Source organism: Phoxinus phoxinus (assembly GCF_949152265.1).
Source record: "Phoxinus phoxinus genome assembly, chromosome: 23".
NCBI lineage: Eukaryota > Metazoa > Chordata > Actinopteri > Cypriniformes > Leuciscidae > Phoxinus > Phoxinus phoxinus.
This window is the reverse complement of record NC_136898.1, coordinates 22373764-22392061: the sequence shown is the minus strand read 5'-3', so window position 1 is coordinate 22392061 and position 18298 is coordinate 22373764. Positions and strand designations below refer to the sequence as shown.

General features: G+C 38.6%; 1 protein-coding gene across 2 annotated transcripts; it reads right to left on the bottom strand.

Moving 5' to 3' along the window:
- Positions 1-313: 313 nt before the first annotated feature.
- skor2 (SKI family transcriptional corepressor 2) lies at positions 314-14474 on the bottom strand. Of its 2 annotated transcripts, XM_079598856.1 has the most exons (10): positions 14136-14474; positions 13044-13104; positions 7256-9056; positions 6611-6674; positions 5767-5847; positions 4256-4321; positions 3969-4067; positions 3649-3716; positions 1045-1107; positions 314-837 (listed from the first exon to the last, which is right to left on the bottom strand). In XM_079598856.1, the coding sequence occupies exons 3-9, from the start codon at positions 8984-8986 to the stop codon at positions 1048-1050; spliced, it is 2169 nt and encodes a 722-aa protein (XP_079454982.1). In that variant the 5' UTR covers positions 8987-9056; positions 13044-13104; positions 14136-14474; the 3' UTR covers positions 314-837; positions 1045-1047. The 2 variants fall into 2 exon arrangements, with proteins under 2 accessions (XP_079454982.1, XP_079454983.1); XM_079598857.1 differs by lacking the exons at positions 13044-13104; positions 14136-14474 and adding an exon at positions 10097-10335.
- Between the last annotated feature and the right edge of the window lie 3824 nt (positions 14475-18298).

Below are 18298 nucleotides of genomic sequence, written 5' to 3'. Positions count from 1 at the left end.
CACTATTATAGGCTACTATGCAGGATAGAATACGACGAATATATGAACTGCATTATATGATAATATTTGATAATACATTTAATAACTAAATAATAATAGGCTATATTTGACAAATCTTGTATTCAGTAGAACAAGTTATGTAGGTTTGATTTTCAGGAAACACACACACACACATGTGTGTGTGTGTGTGTGTGTGTTCTAAATTGTACCAAATCTTTAGATCTAAATTGTATTAAATAAAAAATAAATAGTTTTTTTCACAACTGCTTAATGTAAAAAAAAAAAAAAAAATCAATGCTCAGTCAGTCTTTTTCATCTTATAGACTTTAATTATCCACATAAATAGTAGAGAAACTACAAGAACATATTTAAATACATTTGCATGACCAGTTAACAATAACATTTTTTAAACTCGTGTTTATGTCAATGTTGTATTTAAACAGGCAAAACGAGAAAGGTTTGCAGACGTTCAGATCGCTCTCAGACTTCAGCCACAGGACAGAGCAACCGTTCCCTTCACATCAACCTCCGTATATATGTACATTTACAGCCTAGAGCTAAGAGGACTGTACAGTGCATGGGGAATAAATAAACTTAAGTTCATAAATAATCAAAGTGGGGTTACTGTACAGGGAATATGTCAAAGGAACTCTAGATCATTGGTAGATGCAAGACTGTGACGGCGTCTGGTTTCACCGGAGAGACCGTCGTCGTGACAGCGTTCAACATCCGCTGAAGAGGTTCCTCTCGTTGTGCTTGAGATCGGGATGATTTGATTTATCCTCAGAGTGTAAAAAGATGTTGAGAGCAGCTTGATTTTGTTTCAGATTAATTTACCTAAAAAATAATAAATAAAAAAGTTGATTTAGTCATTATTATTAAGATTTCTCAAAATAATCAAGAAAGCTTCAATGTAAAAATTACAAGCAAAAAGTCAGTGCTATTTGTCATATGAAATTGACTCTTTCTGATTGATTTTACAGAAAGGCCACACATTATATTTCCCATTCCATCACTATATGATTTAATAACTTTGATACTCACCATTTAGCTTTTGTTATGATGCGCCCCGACCTTTTCTTTTCTAATGATGTTTGCATAGGGAATCTACAAATAAACATAATGGCATCAGTTAATACTTGCACAACATCTCTCTCAGCGGTCAGGTCAGGGAATAAATACTGTTTATGAAGACTTGAAGACAGAGTGCAGTCTGACATTTTCTTCTAGAATGATCCATTTGATCAAGATTGTATGTTTATGTTCTGTTATTTCACTTTAATGCCAATGAAAATGACCTATTAATTGTCATTAAAGTGAAATTACTGAACTTAAATATGCGAGCTTGATGAAAATGCTCATTTTAAAAGAAAGTTTCAGTTGGTACTTCGAGGCTTTTGCATCTGAAGTCTTCATATATATACTGTATAGATCACATGAAAAAAGAAATTTGCTTTATATAAAGTTTTAATGAAAATGTTTATAATGTAGTTAAATACACATTCTGTTCAAAAGTTTGAGGTCGGTAAGATTTTTTAATGTTTTTGAAAGTCTCTGCATTTATTTGATCAAAAATACAGTAAAAACAGTAATATTTTGAAATATTACTGCAATTTAAAAAAGCTGTTTTTGCTGCTTAAATTGTTGTGACACGTCCTACTGTATGATAATACTGTGATATTTTTTTACAGAATTATTAGATGAATGAAAAGTTCTAATAAAATATATTGCAAATGTCTTTACTGTCACTTTTGATCAATTTAATGTGTCACTTGAAGATAAAAAGCTGAATTAAAGCTACACTGTGTAGGATTTACTCCCATCTAGCGGTGAAATTGTATATGACTACCAACTGAATATTACTTTCTAGCCCCTCCCATCCCGAGGGCGTTTTAACTCCTACGGTGGCCGTATTATTTCAAATCTGCCGGCAGTCGCGAGTAATCACCCGCTCGCATTCGTCACGGTGCCACTGAGTGTAAAAACGCGAAAGGCAAAGCTTGGATTTCCTGGTATGTCCCTCTTTGGCTAATGTATTTTCAAGATGGAGGCTCATGGCTTCCGCCATTCGAGCAGCGCACCCGTATGTATTATAAATAACAGATTCTACGCTTAGAAATGTTCTTCTTTAAATCTGGTGCTATGGAGGGATAGCATATTTGAGAGCATAATTTTGTGAGTGAGAACTTGTTAACACTCGAATCACATCAAAAGGTCACTTGACTTAAAGACTTGCTACACAAATGTTTGGATTGGGCCACCCACACACACAATCAATTACAGTTTAAATTATAATTAATTCAAATTCGAATTTAAATTACAGAGAGGGACAGGAATAAATATCTGATGAAATCACGACAAACAACGAATGAGAGAACGGCCAGGTTTCCATCAACTCACATTTGTAGCCGTTTCCATAGAATAAAAGTAGAGCTGCAAGATTTTGGATAAATTGAAAGTCACAATTTTTGTTTTTGTTGTTGTTGTTGTTGTTGTTGTTGTTGTTTAAAAGCGAGATCACGATTCTCCCACGATTCTGAACACACACGACTAAACTAAATAGCACGTCATTTACTAGATGTTCTGACGAAATGTGAATCGCTGCAGATAATTAGAATTAATTATTTAAAAAATTGCTTCAATGGCTCACTCATAAATATTTCCCTTGTTTCATAACTGGATGAATCAGCGTTTTTGAACGAATCTCTTGAATGAATGATTCAATGATAAATAAATTTTTAAAAGTCACTTGTCGCCACCTACTGGTGTAAACATGTCACTGACACAATCGTGATTTGAAGCGTTGTTACGTTCATATGTTGATTTACTTTATCTTGATCGCTTCCGTAGTTTATATCTGAACTATAAACTTTTATACCAGTACTTCTGTGATAATCTGAATTATTGTAAGACAGAAATGTGTGGTTGAAAGGACTGTTTTTGAAGCGGGTTCGTAGCGGCTCTCTCGGGATCAGCAGCGGCACACACACACACAGATCTGAATGTTCTTCTTCTTAAAAAAAAATCTAACTGACTCCAAACTTTTGAACAATGGTATATTTCATAAAGTCACTTGAAGCCGTGCCGTCTTGCCTTGTAAACAGCATTGCATGACTATTCATGATTCAGATTGTACATCTTGTGCCTTATTGCTTAAAAACATTATTTATCGGCATTGATGGTTTCATGAAGAACCGTTAACCTTTCTATTCTGCCAAAGGTTATTTTTTTAATGGAATTTTTTTTTTAGATTATTAAAATGTTCTCCACACTAAGAAACACAGGAACTGATCACTGAACGGTTCCTCGGGGAACCCAAAAATCGTTCTTTAAAGTGAAACCCCCTTTGAAACCTTTATTTTTAAGAGTGTATGTGAAACGACAGCTAAAGGAAGCGAGATCTAGTAAATATCATAGTTTTTAAGCATTCCTGAAGTTCAGCTTTGAATGTGTCATGTTGTGATCTCTCATATATGATGGTGTTGAAGTGAAAGATCACAGATTATGAGACACCAGATCTTCTTTAACACAGATTTAGCAGATTACTTACAGCAAGGGTTGCTTGTGGGATATTCTTATGATTCACGAGTCAATTAATCAGACGGGAAGTGACGACCTAGTGGATTATGTTAGCAGAAAACTCCTTACCATCTGTAACTGCTGCACCATCTCTTCCCTGTACGCCAGTTCTCTCTTCATTTGGTCCTGAAAGTTATCTGTAGAATAGCCAAATATGGACAGTTCAAATCAAAGGCATATATATTACAGTCACCTATTTTCATATTTAAACCTATTTCAAGTAATGACTTAAAAATGCTTTAAAAAAAGTGAAGGTGGGTTTTGGGCTTATTTTAAAAGTGAATCATTATGGAGTTAAAACGATCAGAGAAAGCAGGTTTTTCTGATTTTCACAAGCTAAATCGTGATGATGATGATGATGATGATGATGAAGAAGTGAGGACACTTACGGAAAACCGGGAACGGAGAGCTGCCTTTCAGAGCATGAAACTCCTGCTCCAGTCTCCTCCGTAAATCGATCTGTTCAAGGAGAACTTTCTGGAGCTCCTCTGAAAGACGGATCACACAGTGAATCAAGAAGCCCACCTTATCAACTACACGTTTAAAATATAATTTTTTGTAGCATTATAGAAGTCTTTACTGTCACTTTTGATCAATTTAATGCACCTTTCCTCAATATAAGTATTCACTTTAAAAAAATGTTTATATATTCTAACGTCTTATTTTGCAATCTCACCTTTTTCCATGTTCTCGACGTCCTTCTTGAGCGATACGGGAGAGTTTGTGTCTTGACTTTGGTCTGCTGAGCATTAAAAAAAGAGAGGAATTTAATAAATCTGTGCAGATTAATGACCTATATTGCAAGCATTCTTTCATGTCAGTCTTTATAAAGGACAGACACACATCATGCAGTCCCACCAGCAGCCAGCAGATGTCAGTCTGATAACAGCACATTTCAAACAATCATATTTGACTTATTATAATGCAGTTTTCCTGGGGTGAGGAAATGGTATTCATATATCATGAATATGCTATGAAACATCTGTGACGGCATATTTACTGTAAAGACATAATAATATGAAAATAATAATAAAGAGTAAAAATATGCCATTCGAGAAAATATCTGATTAGTGCAGCTAAATGAAGTCATTAGAAACGCCCTTGCAATGTGCCAATATCCTGGAATAGGAGAAAAGAGCTGATTTCATTAATGTTACTGCGCTATTGAGTCAGGAAATTATTCTCAACAGTTTTGATTGGAAACCTTAGGAGTCGCTGCGTTCGCAAGGCATGTCCGCCGACTGTGTTTTTGTGTCTATATCGCAAATGGCTCAAATGAAGTGATCCAACACGTCGGTATAATCTTCCCCTCATTCCCCTCTCTCTCTCTTCTCGTTTCCCGTCTTGCCTCCTTAAGCCGAACAAGGCGTTCCTCATTTGGAAAGCGGTCTTGTTCTCGCTCTCCTCTCTCTGTCTCATTTGACAAGCAAATTTGCAGACAGTGCCTGAGGATAACAACCTCGTTTGACAGTCAATTAACCGTGAATAGTCAAAGCCAAGGCAGTTTGCATTATATAAATGGAAAATTAGATTATTTTTTTCCCTTCCCCTTCCCTCCCAAGAAACAGAACTATCTTTAAGACACTGGCGTTTAGACTCCGCGCGAAATCAGAAGTTCTAATCACGTTTCCCAGCAGCCCCTCGGAGACGTTTAGCAATCAGGCAAAGGTGGTTTCGTTTAATTTGTTTCATGTAATTTTTTTCAAATACATTATACGGTATATGAGGAGATCATTATCGGCTAGATAATATAAATGTTGGCATAGATGTCATAAAACACTTTTAATGTCTTTCTGACAGATAAAAGGCAATAAGCTATGATCTTTCTAATGGAAGATTTTGCCAAGCAAAAGGCAATTATTTCCGTTTGATATTGTTGAAATGGTGATTGTCACCTTGCTGCCGCTGAGCTGATTGTCTTCCTGAACTGTTATGGCTCCCTCCTGAACACATTTTCCCCATGACATTGTGGAGAGAGCTGCTCCATTTTAAGAGTATATTCCGGCGTCCCGTATCTTTTTTTATATTTAGATTAATCCCGATATCCTCGCAGGGACGGGCCAGCCGTGTCGCGCGCATTATTTGGCCAGCCCTCTCGCTGTAAGTGTAGCGCGCAGATAAAGCGTTCAGATAAAGCGTTCAGATAAAGCGTTCAGATAAAGTGTTCAGATAAAGTGTTGCTCTTACTTGGGTTCTCTCGCCAGAATTCGGGTGCGGACGAGGTTTCTGTCTCTGCGGCGAAAAAACTGCTTTGCTCTTTGTTGTCGTCTGAAGGAAAAAATTCAAGAAGAAGATGTTGTGAGGTGAATGCATGGACACAAATGAATCAAAGTTTAAGGCGTAAAGGTGGAACATTTAATTATTCTTTTGTTAATTATAATTACTGTGTACAAATTGTGTTTTTCATGTGCATTTAATTTCACAAGAGAAATTATGTCTTTATGTGTGTGTGTGTGTGTGTGTGTGTGTGTGTGTGTGTGTGTGTGTGTGGTCCTGGTAAACCCTACATTATGGGGACAAACAGAAATATCTGAAGTCCTTTTGGGGACATTTTGGGGAAAACAGCTTATAAATCAGACTAAGTGATGTTTTTTGAGTAGGCCTATGTGAAAATGCAGAAAATACACACACACACACACGCACACACACACACACACACACACACACACACACACACACACACACACGTTGTGTTTTCATGTTTTATAGGGCATTTCCATAAAATTTAAGGCAGAAACTTTTTTTGAAGTTATACAAGATTCAAGATGTCATTTAAGTTGAAATGACTTAAACATACAAGTTGACTGTACTTAATATTTTTTTATACTGTACAAACTGTATATTATATCATTTTACCCTAACCCTACACTCTAAAAAAAGTTGCTGCCCTAAATTTTATGGAAATGCTGTATAAAACATGAAAACACAACGTGTGTGCGTGTGTGTGTGTGTGTGTGTTGTCATGGTTATAAACTAAAAAAATAATGGAAAATCATATTACACTTCCATTCACTTTCCATTCATTTCTCACCTGAGATTGTTGTTTTGTTTTTGGTTGCATAGGCCGGCAGCCCGTCGTCTCTGCTCTTGTGCGCCTGCAACCATAAAACACCACCGATGTCTGATTAGAACTGATTCATAACACCAGGCCAAAGGTTGAACATAGAGCAACCAAATATATCAGTCAGCCAAAAGCACACAATTGATTAGCCTTGAGAATGACAACGCTGTTATGTTTTATATATGATCCTGATGTTTGTTTGGCTGTGTGGTGCTACTGAGTTTCTTCAGATAAATCAACGCGCGTGTGTGTGTGTGTGTGTGTGTGTGTGTGTGTGTGTGTGTGTGTGTGTGTGTGTGTGTGTGTGCGCGCGCGCTGAGGCTAATTGCTAAAGAATTCCCGTTTCAGTTTCAGTCGCTCATCCCGTTCTGTCTGTTAATGTAGCGTCAAAGGGTTAAAGATTAAAAGGGCTAATAGGCAGAAGTGACAAAGGGGAGCAAACATAATGTCGCCATTAAACAAAACACGACTGGGCTTATTAGGAGGGATCAAAGAGCTCTGAATATTTTATTTCTGCAGGGAACACAGGCTATCAATCTTGTTATGCATACGGACCCTGTCAGCCAATGGCCCGCATTTAAATAATTAGTCAAAGTGCCTGGAGGGAATATTTACATTTCTGTACGCGGCGCTCTCCTCCAGTGGGCCGTGAACGGGGCTGGGGACTTTGAGGATGGTGGGCGGACTGACAGGGAGCTCGGGTTTGTCCTCTGACGTCTCGGCGGGAGCGCTCGGGAAGGAGGCTTGCTCTTTGGCCGGATCGCCCGAGCTGTTGTCGGGAAGTCCGCGCATGTGCAGGGGGGGCGTCTGCGCTGACCGGCTGCCGAAATCCTCCTGTTCCTCGTCCTGTTTGGTCTCCACGTCCACTTCTTGCTCCTCGTCGCTTTCCCCGCTGTCGCTTTGGTAGCTGCAGCTGGTCCCGGGGGAAAGGTGCCGATCCGCCCCGAAGTCCTCCAGGCTGCCGTGGAGCTTGGCGATGCTTTCGGCGTCTTTGACCACGGGGCGGAAGGCGGAGTGGTAGCTGGCCTTTCGGGCTTGAAGCGAGGGCGCGTCCAGCAGCTTTAGCCAGCCCTCCGGGGCCGGTCGCAGGTCCGAGGTCACGGGCAGGGAGTCGCTCTCGAACAGCCCGGACCGGGGGTTCGTGTCCAAGCCCGAACTGGCATCGGCCTGTTCAGACAGATCCAAAAAGGCTTGTCTGAGAGACGGGCTTTCTGTGAGGGAGGAAAGGGCGTTGGGTTGGGGTTGCAGGTAAGTGGGTACCGGGATGCCCCCGGTTGCCCTCGGGGGCCAGAACATGCAGAAGGGCGGGTAGAAAGTGTCCTTGCGTCCGGGCCAAAGAAGCCCTGAGAGGCCGCTGTTCTTCTGCCCGTTGGTCGCCTCGCTGTCGTCCTTCTTCTGCGGGCACAGACCGAATGCAGGGAAGGTGTATGGACTTGGGAATAGCGACGTAGTTGGGAACTTCTGCAACATCCCGAAACCTTTGCTCGGGACTGGAATGACCGGGTAACTGCGAGGGGCTTTTCGAGGCGAGAGGCTGTTGCTGTCTAAATCATCATCGTCCTCATACCGGCCTCTCTTCTGGGATAACTCCGGAGAGATCATGTGGGGTAGAACCGAGTTCACGGCCTTGACCGAACCCATGGACGAGCAGTGGGAGGAGGGAAGAGCCCTCTTGCGACTCCCCCCGTTGAACATGGCTTTTACATCCTCCCAGGCGAACATCAGGTCGTCCTGCGGCGTTTTGTCTGTCAGTTTGAGGTGGCGACGCCAGGAGTTGAAGTTGGCGGCGTCTGGCTGCGTGTACTTGGCCTCGGGCGTGCGGTGTGAGTGGAAGATGAATTTGTTCGGGGAGAAGTACATATTACAGTAGGAGCACTTGATGCATTTGGCCCGGGAGCTGTTGTAGCGCGCTGGGATGAAACTTCCCCGGCAGCCCCAAGCGCATTCATGCATCACGTCGAACGCAAAGTTGTCTGGCAGCTTGGGTGGAGAATTCTCACCCAGGAAAGACTTGCAAAGTCGCTCTGCCTCGCGTTTGGTGATCATGCCACAGCGGCGCGAGGAAATAGGCATGGCACCGGCCCGCCGGAGGATCTCGAGCTGGACCGGGGTGCACTGCACGCAGGTGATGCCCAGAGCCACTCGGCGGTTGTGGATCTCGTTGTAGCTGTAGTTCTTTAGCAGGGTGTTGGATATCTGAGCCAGGCATAACCGCTCTTGATGGTCAATGACCAGCGAGACAATAGGCACCCCGTAGAGGATGACCGACCCCACTTGGTTGGGCTTGAGGGAGGATCTTGGAGGCGTGAGGGGCTCCTGCTGAAATGAACTTGGTGGGGTGGCCATCACAATGTTGTTCTGTCCAGGCAGAAGACTCTTTTGCAATCTTTGGAGACCACTGACTGGAGATGTCCGTCTGTAAAAAAAAATGTATAAGGTTAATTTAGCAATGAAAAAATAATTATAGAGAAAAAAAAAGATTCAGATGCATTAATTCAAAGCTATACAAAGTATATCGATAAAGAATATTTATTTGATAATACAACCAAATGTGGCACAGTTATTTAAAGAGAAACCTGAATTTTATTTTACTAGACAAAAAATTAAACAACTTGCAGAATTACTGTAAGGCTTTTTTCAAATGTCAGACAATGTTTGTAGATCAGAATATGATGCGCTTAAAATAAAAACTCATTTAAAGAACGAGAGAAAATTTAGAAGATGCTGATCAATCGCAAAGTAAATAAAAGCAATAGGAATTTACTACAATATTATACAATTACCACACACACACACTCACACACACACACACCACACACACACACACACACACCACACACACACACACACACACACACACACACACACATATATATATATATATATATATATATATATATATATATATATATATATATATATATATATATAAAGAACTGGATCAGTGCGCTATCTAAATCAGTGCAATTATTAATTTTATTCCTTGAATCATGAACATTTTTTTGCTATTTCTGAGGTAAAATTTTAAAAAGAAAAAGCGTGGATGTAATACGCCTACAATGTAAATACTTTAAAAATGTATGTTTTAAATATATTATATTACTGTAATACTATACGAAAATAAAACAACACCGCAGAATTTACAGAGAGTTAAGGCAGATTTCCCCGTAGAATGTTCTGACGGCATGGACGTTCTATTCCGAGTGTTTCATACAGAATATAGAGCGTCGCTATTTAATGTTTTGGTAATGTAGCCTATCATATAATAGCCAAGTATTATAGCCTAATAATAATAATAATAACAATTTTCCATTCAAAAATATAGGCTACAAAATGTCTCCACAAAATGTGCTCTTTTTTACGCAGAGAACAAAAGTCATACAGTCAGAAATATAAACAAAAACAGATAATTTTCAGACGGACTCGGAGACGAAGAAAAGTTTGTATTTCTCTTACCTCCGCGCGCTGTCGGAGATGTCCAAACGCTACAGAATACAAATCATCTCGAAGCCTAGGCTATTCCACATACGAAATTAGAAATTCGTTTTCGGAAATGCAAACGGTCAACGAGACCGCGAACTTTATAAAAGCAAGCACGATAAATGCGCAATATCACAACAGGCTCCTTTATCGTGTCCAGTAACAGTAGTGCAAGAGCGAATAAGCGCGCGCCTCACACACCGGCTCTTATTGCCGGAGTTGGATGTGAGTGATTGGCGTGGCTCTGCCCCTCTGAAGAGCCAATGACGTTTCACTAACTGCCACTCAAACACACTAAAGAGAAGCTCAGGCAGGAGCCGCAGGGGCCCCGGGTGATGCGCGCGCGTCTACTTCAAACCGGAATTAGTGGGGAGAAAAAACACCCGTGAACCACCCATGTGTAGGCTAATCGGTATAATCGCATGGACAACACCAGAAACTGTTTCATAAATATATTGTGTTACACGCCTAACATTTCGCCTAACCAAAATATTTTTAGTATTTAAATAGGACAATTATTTTATTAATCGCCTGTATTTTTCCATAGATGTTAAAGCTAACGAATAAGTGTAGGTCTAAGTTAATATACTGATAGGATGATGCAAAAAAAAAAAATACAATTTTGTCGGCTTTAATTAATATGACGGTCGGTTTTTCGAATATGATGATTATATGATTTCCGCGCTTTCTGCATCCACGTTGCTTTTGTATAAACTGTATAAAGCCGTGAAAGTGGCCCAGTCTTGTGATCATTCATGTTTAAGAGCAGTCAGTAGCTTTTGTTAATTATTTCGCTATCAACATCTGCATTGTCACACACTTAAACTGTCCAAACTGTCATGCTATATTGAGGTAATTTCCGCGCATTTATAAATCAAGCGAAAGGCGACAAATGTCGGCATGTCATTTTTTCATCATTATGAGGGTAACACATGGGCTGTACGCGCTGAATCGACCACAGCTGAGAATAAAACTAATCGCTTGATGCCGATGACATGTTGTCCGACAAATGTCTCATCAATAACATTTATATAATAGCCAGGTGCACTATTGATCCAAATATGAAAAATTAGGCTACTATTATGTTAAAAAAAAATGCCGTCATATTTTTTAATATATGAAAAATGTCCTTTTCGCTCAAATTTCTTCGCTTCAAAGCCTCAGATCTGCAGGTATTTTTTTTTTTTTTTAAATGTCGGAATTACATATATCATTTTTAGGATGTTGATAACATTGCGCGCAATTTTGCTAAGAATAGTTGGCTTAATTGTGACGTTTTCATTTTGCCACGATAATAGAATTAGTACAAAAGGTCAAGTGTTCTGAAAAGCCCAGTCAAATTGACAGGAAAGAGAGGGTCCCATCTGTAGCCCCCTAAACCTCATTTAGAGCCCATCCCGCTGGCTTTTGTCTCCCAATAGCCAAAGAGCACCTCACACGACCTCTCGTCCCATTACAGGAATATGAAAACATAGACATATGATAGATATAGGCCTACTTCAAAATAATTGGAAGAATAAGTGTAACTCTCATTAAGCTTTTCATTTTCACTAAACATTAACTCAAATATAATGTTTCAATTTATACCTGTGAAAATGTGGTTGGTATTTTGCAGCTTAAAATATATTTTCATGATTTGTTATTTAAAAAAAATATAGATTTTGTCAAATCAACTTAGATGTGGTTTAGATAGCATCATATTTTGAGTTTCTGTTGATTAAACCAATCTCCGTCATTGTATTAACTCAAAATTTTAAATTTCAACGAACTTAAAATTTTAAGGCAACCAGGTAAATTACTTTTTTTTAAGGTAAACCAACAAATTAATGTACATATTAATTTACATCAGCTACTGATCAGTGTGTTGCATGTTTGTCTCTTATATGTCCATAAGTGGGAAAAAAAGGCTGTTCTATAATTAAAAAAACAGAAGAGTTAAAAACTGCAAAGGTTTATCCGCCGCCGATGATAATCATCACAACTAACAAGGTTAGCTATTCATGCTGAACAGTAAAACATGCAGGCCTTAGTAAATCATATGTCTGCTTGATGCATTGAACTTCATCTATATGTATGTTAACCCTACTGTGAAATTAATCATGCGTTTAAAAAATTACTTATGTGACCTGTGGGGGTCAATACAGAAAAAAAAAGAGGGAACCTAATAGCTACATGAACAGGACATTACACACCAAATCCATCATCCAATCCAAATATACCTCAGGCAAACTTGTGTTTTTTAAACAAATGAAATGTCTTGACTTTACTTTCTCTTTTAACGGCTGTAATGCAACTCGCTGACCTATAATTGTCACGAAGAGCAAATCCCACAGGCCTGCGTACAGCGGCCTACATTATAATCCTTATTTAACACTGGAGGTCTATCAGACAAATGCAAGACTAGATGCCCCTCATCTGTGGAGACTTATCAAGCAATATCATTTAAATACAATCTCATCATTGAAAGCATTCATATAAATGTTGATTATCTGGTCTTGATTGCAGACGAGGAAATGCATGAAATTGTTACTTGGATATATCAATATGCTGACTTCCAGTAGCCTATAATGGAGGCATATATATATATTATTACTGTAAGGTAATCAGACTCCATGCAGGTAAATAGGGTCGATACAGTGTGGTGCCACACAATAATCTTTATGTAAGTTATGAAATAATGAATTGATTATCAAGTATACATTTTAATGTTATAAGCAAGCATGGGAAAAAAAATGCTTTTTTTTTTTTTTTTTGCTTAATGATATCAGCCAGATTTATTCTTATGCAGCCAATTGATAGAGATGTGTGAGATGTGCATGTGTGTTTTGATTCTTTTAAGCATTACTCAAAGTTTTAACTTTAAAATTAAATGATTTTGTGAGAGATTTTGTGTGTGTGTGTGTGTGTGTGTGTGCACATTTACCTTATGCAGCGCTCAAGGGAATCTGGTGTTGTCTCAGCGCCTCTTCAGCATCAGTCAGTCCCTGAAACGGTCACACACATATTTGAGCGCTGAACAGTCATAAATCGCAGCGTTTTTAGTGTCCTTCATGCCTCACGAGAGCTTGATTGATAGTTTCATTCCTGCTCGTGAAATTATAATAATCATTTGTAACACTTCTGACCTTCTTTGGGAAAAGGAAAAAAAAAATATTACGAAATATTTCTGTTTGAAATCAGCGACGCGCGAAGTAAAAATGAACCACTTTATAAAAGTTTTGTTCTGTCTTAAGCTCCTCCCATTCATTGAATACGAGAGAATGTAGGTAAAAAATATATGGACCTAATTCAGATAATAACGATTATATTCTGTCATCATCACAGTCTTTTCGAGAAGAAAAAAGGAAGTTTTGTTTAAAAAAAATATTTTTTCGTTAATCCGACAAATATACGCACGATATGATTGTAGTAACATAATAGTAGGCTATATCGATAATTGCATGTTGTAATAGATAGATGTCTACTACTAGTAAAATAAAAATATAAAATCAATTGCCGCCTTAAATGTTCAGGTTAAAAATCAAAGTGATTCGAAAGTTTTAACCTGCAGTGATCGTTGCACAGATTTGGTTACTTTTTTTTGCCACTTTATATTGAATTACTATATTTCTCTAAAACACTGACTACGAGCAGAAATGGCAAAAAATAGGACGGAAATAACAATGTCGAAATATATCAATGAAAACATTTGACTGTGTAATTACAAAACAAGCGACACATCCTTGAACTTTCAGGCAAACATGTTGGTTGGGCAAAAAGTTCGACAAACCTGCCTGTGTTTTTAATGCATTTTTAATTATTATAGAGATTAATTTATCATAATTGACTGATATTTACAAATGCTTCCAAAGCATGACAAATGTCCAGACGGGATAATATAGCCTACACTTAAAATAATATCAGCTTATCATAGGCCTTATCCAGAACTGACGTTTTATATAACAAAGGAATAAGAAATGAAAGGCAAACGCGATAATATTTTACATTTTGCAAACTTCCAACAGCTGACGCTTACCTGGAGATCGCGACGTGTCTCGCGCTCGTCTCTTGCTGACAGCGCGCGCGGCTGCTCATCGAGGTGATGCGTCGCGCGCTTCCTGCGTTCTTGTAAGATATTCCAGGTAAAACCTTTGTAAATGCAGGTCTACGGCTGACAGTGAACTGGTGCTGTTGTGCTCATGTGGTCTGTTGAATCACTCTGAGTCAAACACACAGGCATCTGCTGTGCATTGCGCTCGTGCAGCTCTGGAGACGAGCGCGAGAAATGCGCTCATTGAACTTCACATCCCAAAGAATCTCGAAGAGGTGGGGCTCTTCCCGGGATCAGAACGCGGATGATGGCTTATCATGTCTGGAAGTTTTGCGAGGAAAGCGTGTCGACTGAATCTTTTTGATATGGATAATCTGAAATTGTACGCCATTACATTGACAATGAGATCTTTAAACTTTCTTCAAAAACATCTGTTCTTTTACCATGAAGAATATTTGTTTGAAAACAGAAAACAAAGACGTTAATAATTTTTGCACACTCAGGAATTATGGAATTTAAAAGTGTGTTTAGTATCATAGGCCTTTGGTATATATTTCTGAGACAACTTTTCTACAGTATATGACAAATCAAAGACAAAAATACTTCCATAACAGATATTGATGATAATGAAAGTTGATGAGACAGGGCAGCTGCCAGTCATCTTCCTTTTCTGGGTTAGTGTCTGTTTGCTCAGGAAAGCAGAGTAAGAGACTCCAATGACTGTCATTTACACTATCTGGTGAATCTGATCTATCCCACAAAAACTTAAATTCAACACAAGTCTTCACGACACCCACAGAGAAACTCTTGAGATTCTGTATATAACTTATACCTTATTTTAACAAGTAATTAGATTGACAGTGTGGTTACTGTACGTTTATATATTTCTCCCTAATGGTGCAGTCGGATTCATTCATGTTAAATATTCATGTTATATTTTATTGTATATATTTTTTTATTGTAATATCTTTGACTGGAATAAAATCTGTTATTTAGATGCTGTAGATATACCCTGTCAAATATGTTCTATGTTTAAAAGACAAAACATTTATGGGTAACACTTTATTTTACGGTGTCATTGTTACACGTTACATGTTACTGTAGTAATAACTATACATTATGCACAATTACATACAAAAAATAATAATATCGTTGGTTTAACTTAAAAAAGTAAGTAACCTGGTTGCCTTAAAATTCTTTGAAATTAATAAATGTGAGTTAATTAAAAAAGGGAGATTGGTTTAATCAACAGAAACTCAAAATATTATGTTAACTGAACCACATAAATTGAAAGTTGATTTGACAAAAGAAAAAATGTTGTGATAACAAATCATATTTTTTTTACAGTGGCATAGTTAATTATTATTACTCACTTAAATGAATAATTACACTGTACTTACAGTAAAGTGTAACCCATTTATGTATATGCCTGAAATCAACAACATAGATTATAAGAATTACATTATAGACATTCAATGATAATGCTATAGATCATAATGTTATAGATTATTCAATTAGCTTTAAAGTATCTATATTATAATGGTTATATACTCTTGCAACACATTTTCACAATTCCTGAGCCAGACAAATAGTTCAAAGTACAAAAACATTTCACCAAACTTAAAAATATTCGTAATGTGACAACACAGAATTAACAGATTTTTATTAAAGTAAAAAAATGTGTGTGTGTGTGTGTGTGTGTGTGTGTGTGTGTGTGTGTGTGTGTGTGTGTGTGTGTGTGTGTGTGTGTGTGTGTGTGTGATTTAACAGAATCAACTTGAATATTTTGAGTTACACCAATGAAAGTCAGTTTAAGGTAGAAATAATTACCATTATCTTACTTTGCATTTATTTTAAATAATGACTCAAACCACCCCCCCCTGTAAACCCAATTGTAATTTTTAATTGGTTAAACTGTCCTGCAACAGCCCTCTGTCTTATTATGTTGTTTCCCATATACTCCATTATGGAATTCCAACACTTGCATGATATCTTTGAACTTAGAGCAAATAAGTAAAGAATGTCAACTGGTCATCATCATCACATGTCCCGAACGGGCAGCGAGAGAGAGAGAGAGAGGTCATGGAGATGGCATGGGAGAATCAGTTAAGCAAAACCTCTAACCTCCACTTCCTTAATTAGGCTGTCGGTGGAGCGCCAGGGCTTTTATTGCCTTCATCATTAGCTCTTTACATCAGTGCAGGACAGGCTTCCTTTAAGGACCTCACTGACTCATTGATCAACTGGCATCTCTCTCTCTCTCTCTCTCTCTCTCTCTCTCTCTCTCTCTCTCTCTCTCTCTCTCTCTCTCTCTCTCTCTCTCTCTCTCTCTCTCTCTCTCTCTCTCCAACTCGTTAAGTGCTCGTTTCTCTCTTCCTCTCGCCACTGACTTGTAAAGAGCTTTTAATGTGGCTATTAGAGGAAGTGAACAGGAAGCGTGTTGAAAACGCAGCTCTTCATTATTCATGAGGAGGTTTAATCTGTTGCTTAATCACCATTGTTTGGGCCAAAGTTTGCCGTTAGTTGAGTAATCTGAGCAAACGTGAGGCTGACGGATGGCAGGTCCAACAATTGATCGGTCCTTTCAGCAATTAGGATATTGACATAGTAAATAGTTTCTCTGGATGTCAGTTTTGATCGTTTCAGGGTTTCTATTTTCGAAATTAACACAAGTGAGTCTTAACATGTTCTCAATATTGACAATAAATGTTTCTGGAGTCTCAAATCATAATATTATTCTGATTTCTGAAGGATCATGTGACACTGAAGACTGGAGAAATGATGCTGACAATTCAGCTTTGATCACAGGAATAAATTATATTTTACAATATATTCATGTAGAAACCAGTTATTTTAAATTATAATAATATTCAACGGTAGTGTTTGCACTGAAATTATCCTGTGATATTATTTGTAATAAAATGGCTTACGTCAGAATGGCCTTGCTGTCTCGGGTCGTATTAATTGTGTAATCCCCTAATCCGGTTTTAATCCTGGGAAACATATAGTGGCAAATATGGGTCCTCACAGATTAGATTGTTTACAGCTCATTGTTAGAATAACAAATCAAATCGTGTGAAGAGAGAAAACAGGTTATTTTCCACAGCAGGAACATGTTGTCGCTGCTCCTCTCCCCGCTTACACACACTTTATTAGGAATGCCATTGACTGATAACACTGGGAAAGTAAAAAAGATAAAGATAAAAACATGCACTATCATGTTAATGCTTTCAACTAATTGTTTTGATACAAGAAGTAATACTGACCTACATAATAAAGGACAGACAGATGATGGATGGATGGATGGATGGATGGATGGATGGATGGATGGATGGATGGATGGATGGATGGATGGATGGATGGATGGATGGATGGATGGATGGATGGATGGATGGATGGATGACAGACAGATGATGGATGGATGGATGGATGACAGACAGATGATGGATGGATGGATGGATGGATGACAGACAGATGATGGATGGATGGATGGATGACAGACAGATGATGGATGGATGGATGGATGGATGACAGACAGATGATGGATGGATGACAGACAGATGATGGATGGATGGATGACAGATAGACAGATGATGGATGGATGGATGACAGACAGACAGACAGATGATGGATGGATGGATGGATGGATGGATGACAGACAGATGATGGATGGATGGATGGATGACAGACAGATGATGGATGGATGGATGGATGGATGACAGACAGATGATGGATGGATGGATGGATGACAGACAGATGATGGATGGATGGATGGATGGATGACAGACAGATGATGGATGGATGACAGACAGATGATGGATGGATGGATGACAGATAGACAGATGATGGATGGATGGATGACAGACAGACAGACAGATAGGATGGATGGCCTGACAGACAGATGATGGATGGATGGATGACAGACAGATGATGGATGGATGGATGGATGGATGACAGACAGATGATGGATGGATGACAGACAGATGATGGATGGATGGATGACAGATAGACAGATGATGGATGGATGGATGACAGACAGACAGACAGATGATGGATGGATGGATGGATGACAGATAGACAGATGATGGATGGATGGATGACAGACAGACAGACAGATGATGGATGGATGGATGGATGGATGACAGATA

Bases quoted from the DNA above. Each gene is read 5' to 3' on its own strand.
- skor2 (XM_079598856.1), bottom strand. From the start codon at position 8,986: ATGGCCACCCCACCAAGTTCATTTCAGCAGGAGCCCCTCACGCCTCCA. The intron at 5,848-6,610 runs GTGAGAAATGAA...TTTTTCCTTCAG, and splicing joins AAACAAAACAACAATCTCAG to ACGACAACAAAGAGCAAAGC. The intron at 4,068-4,255 runs GTGAGATTGCAA...TCCGTCTTTCAG, and splicing joins CGTCGAGAACATGGAAAAAG to AGGAGCTCCAGAAAGTTCTC.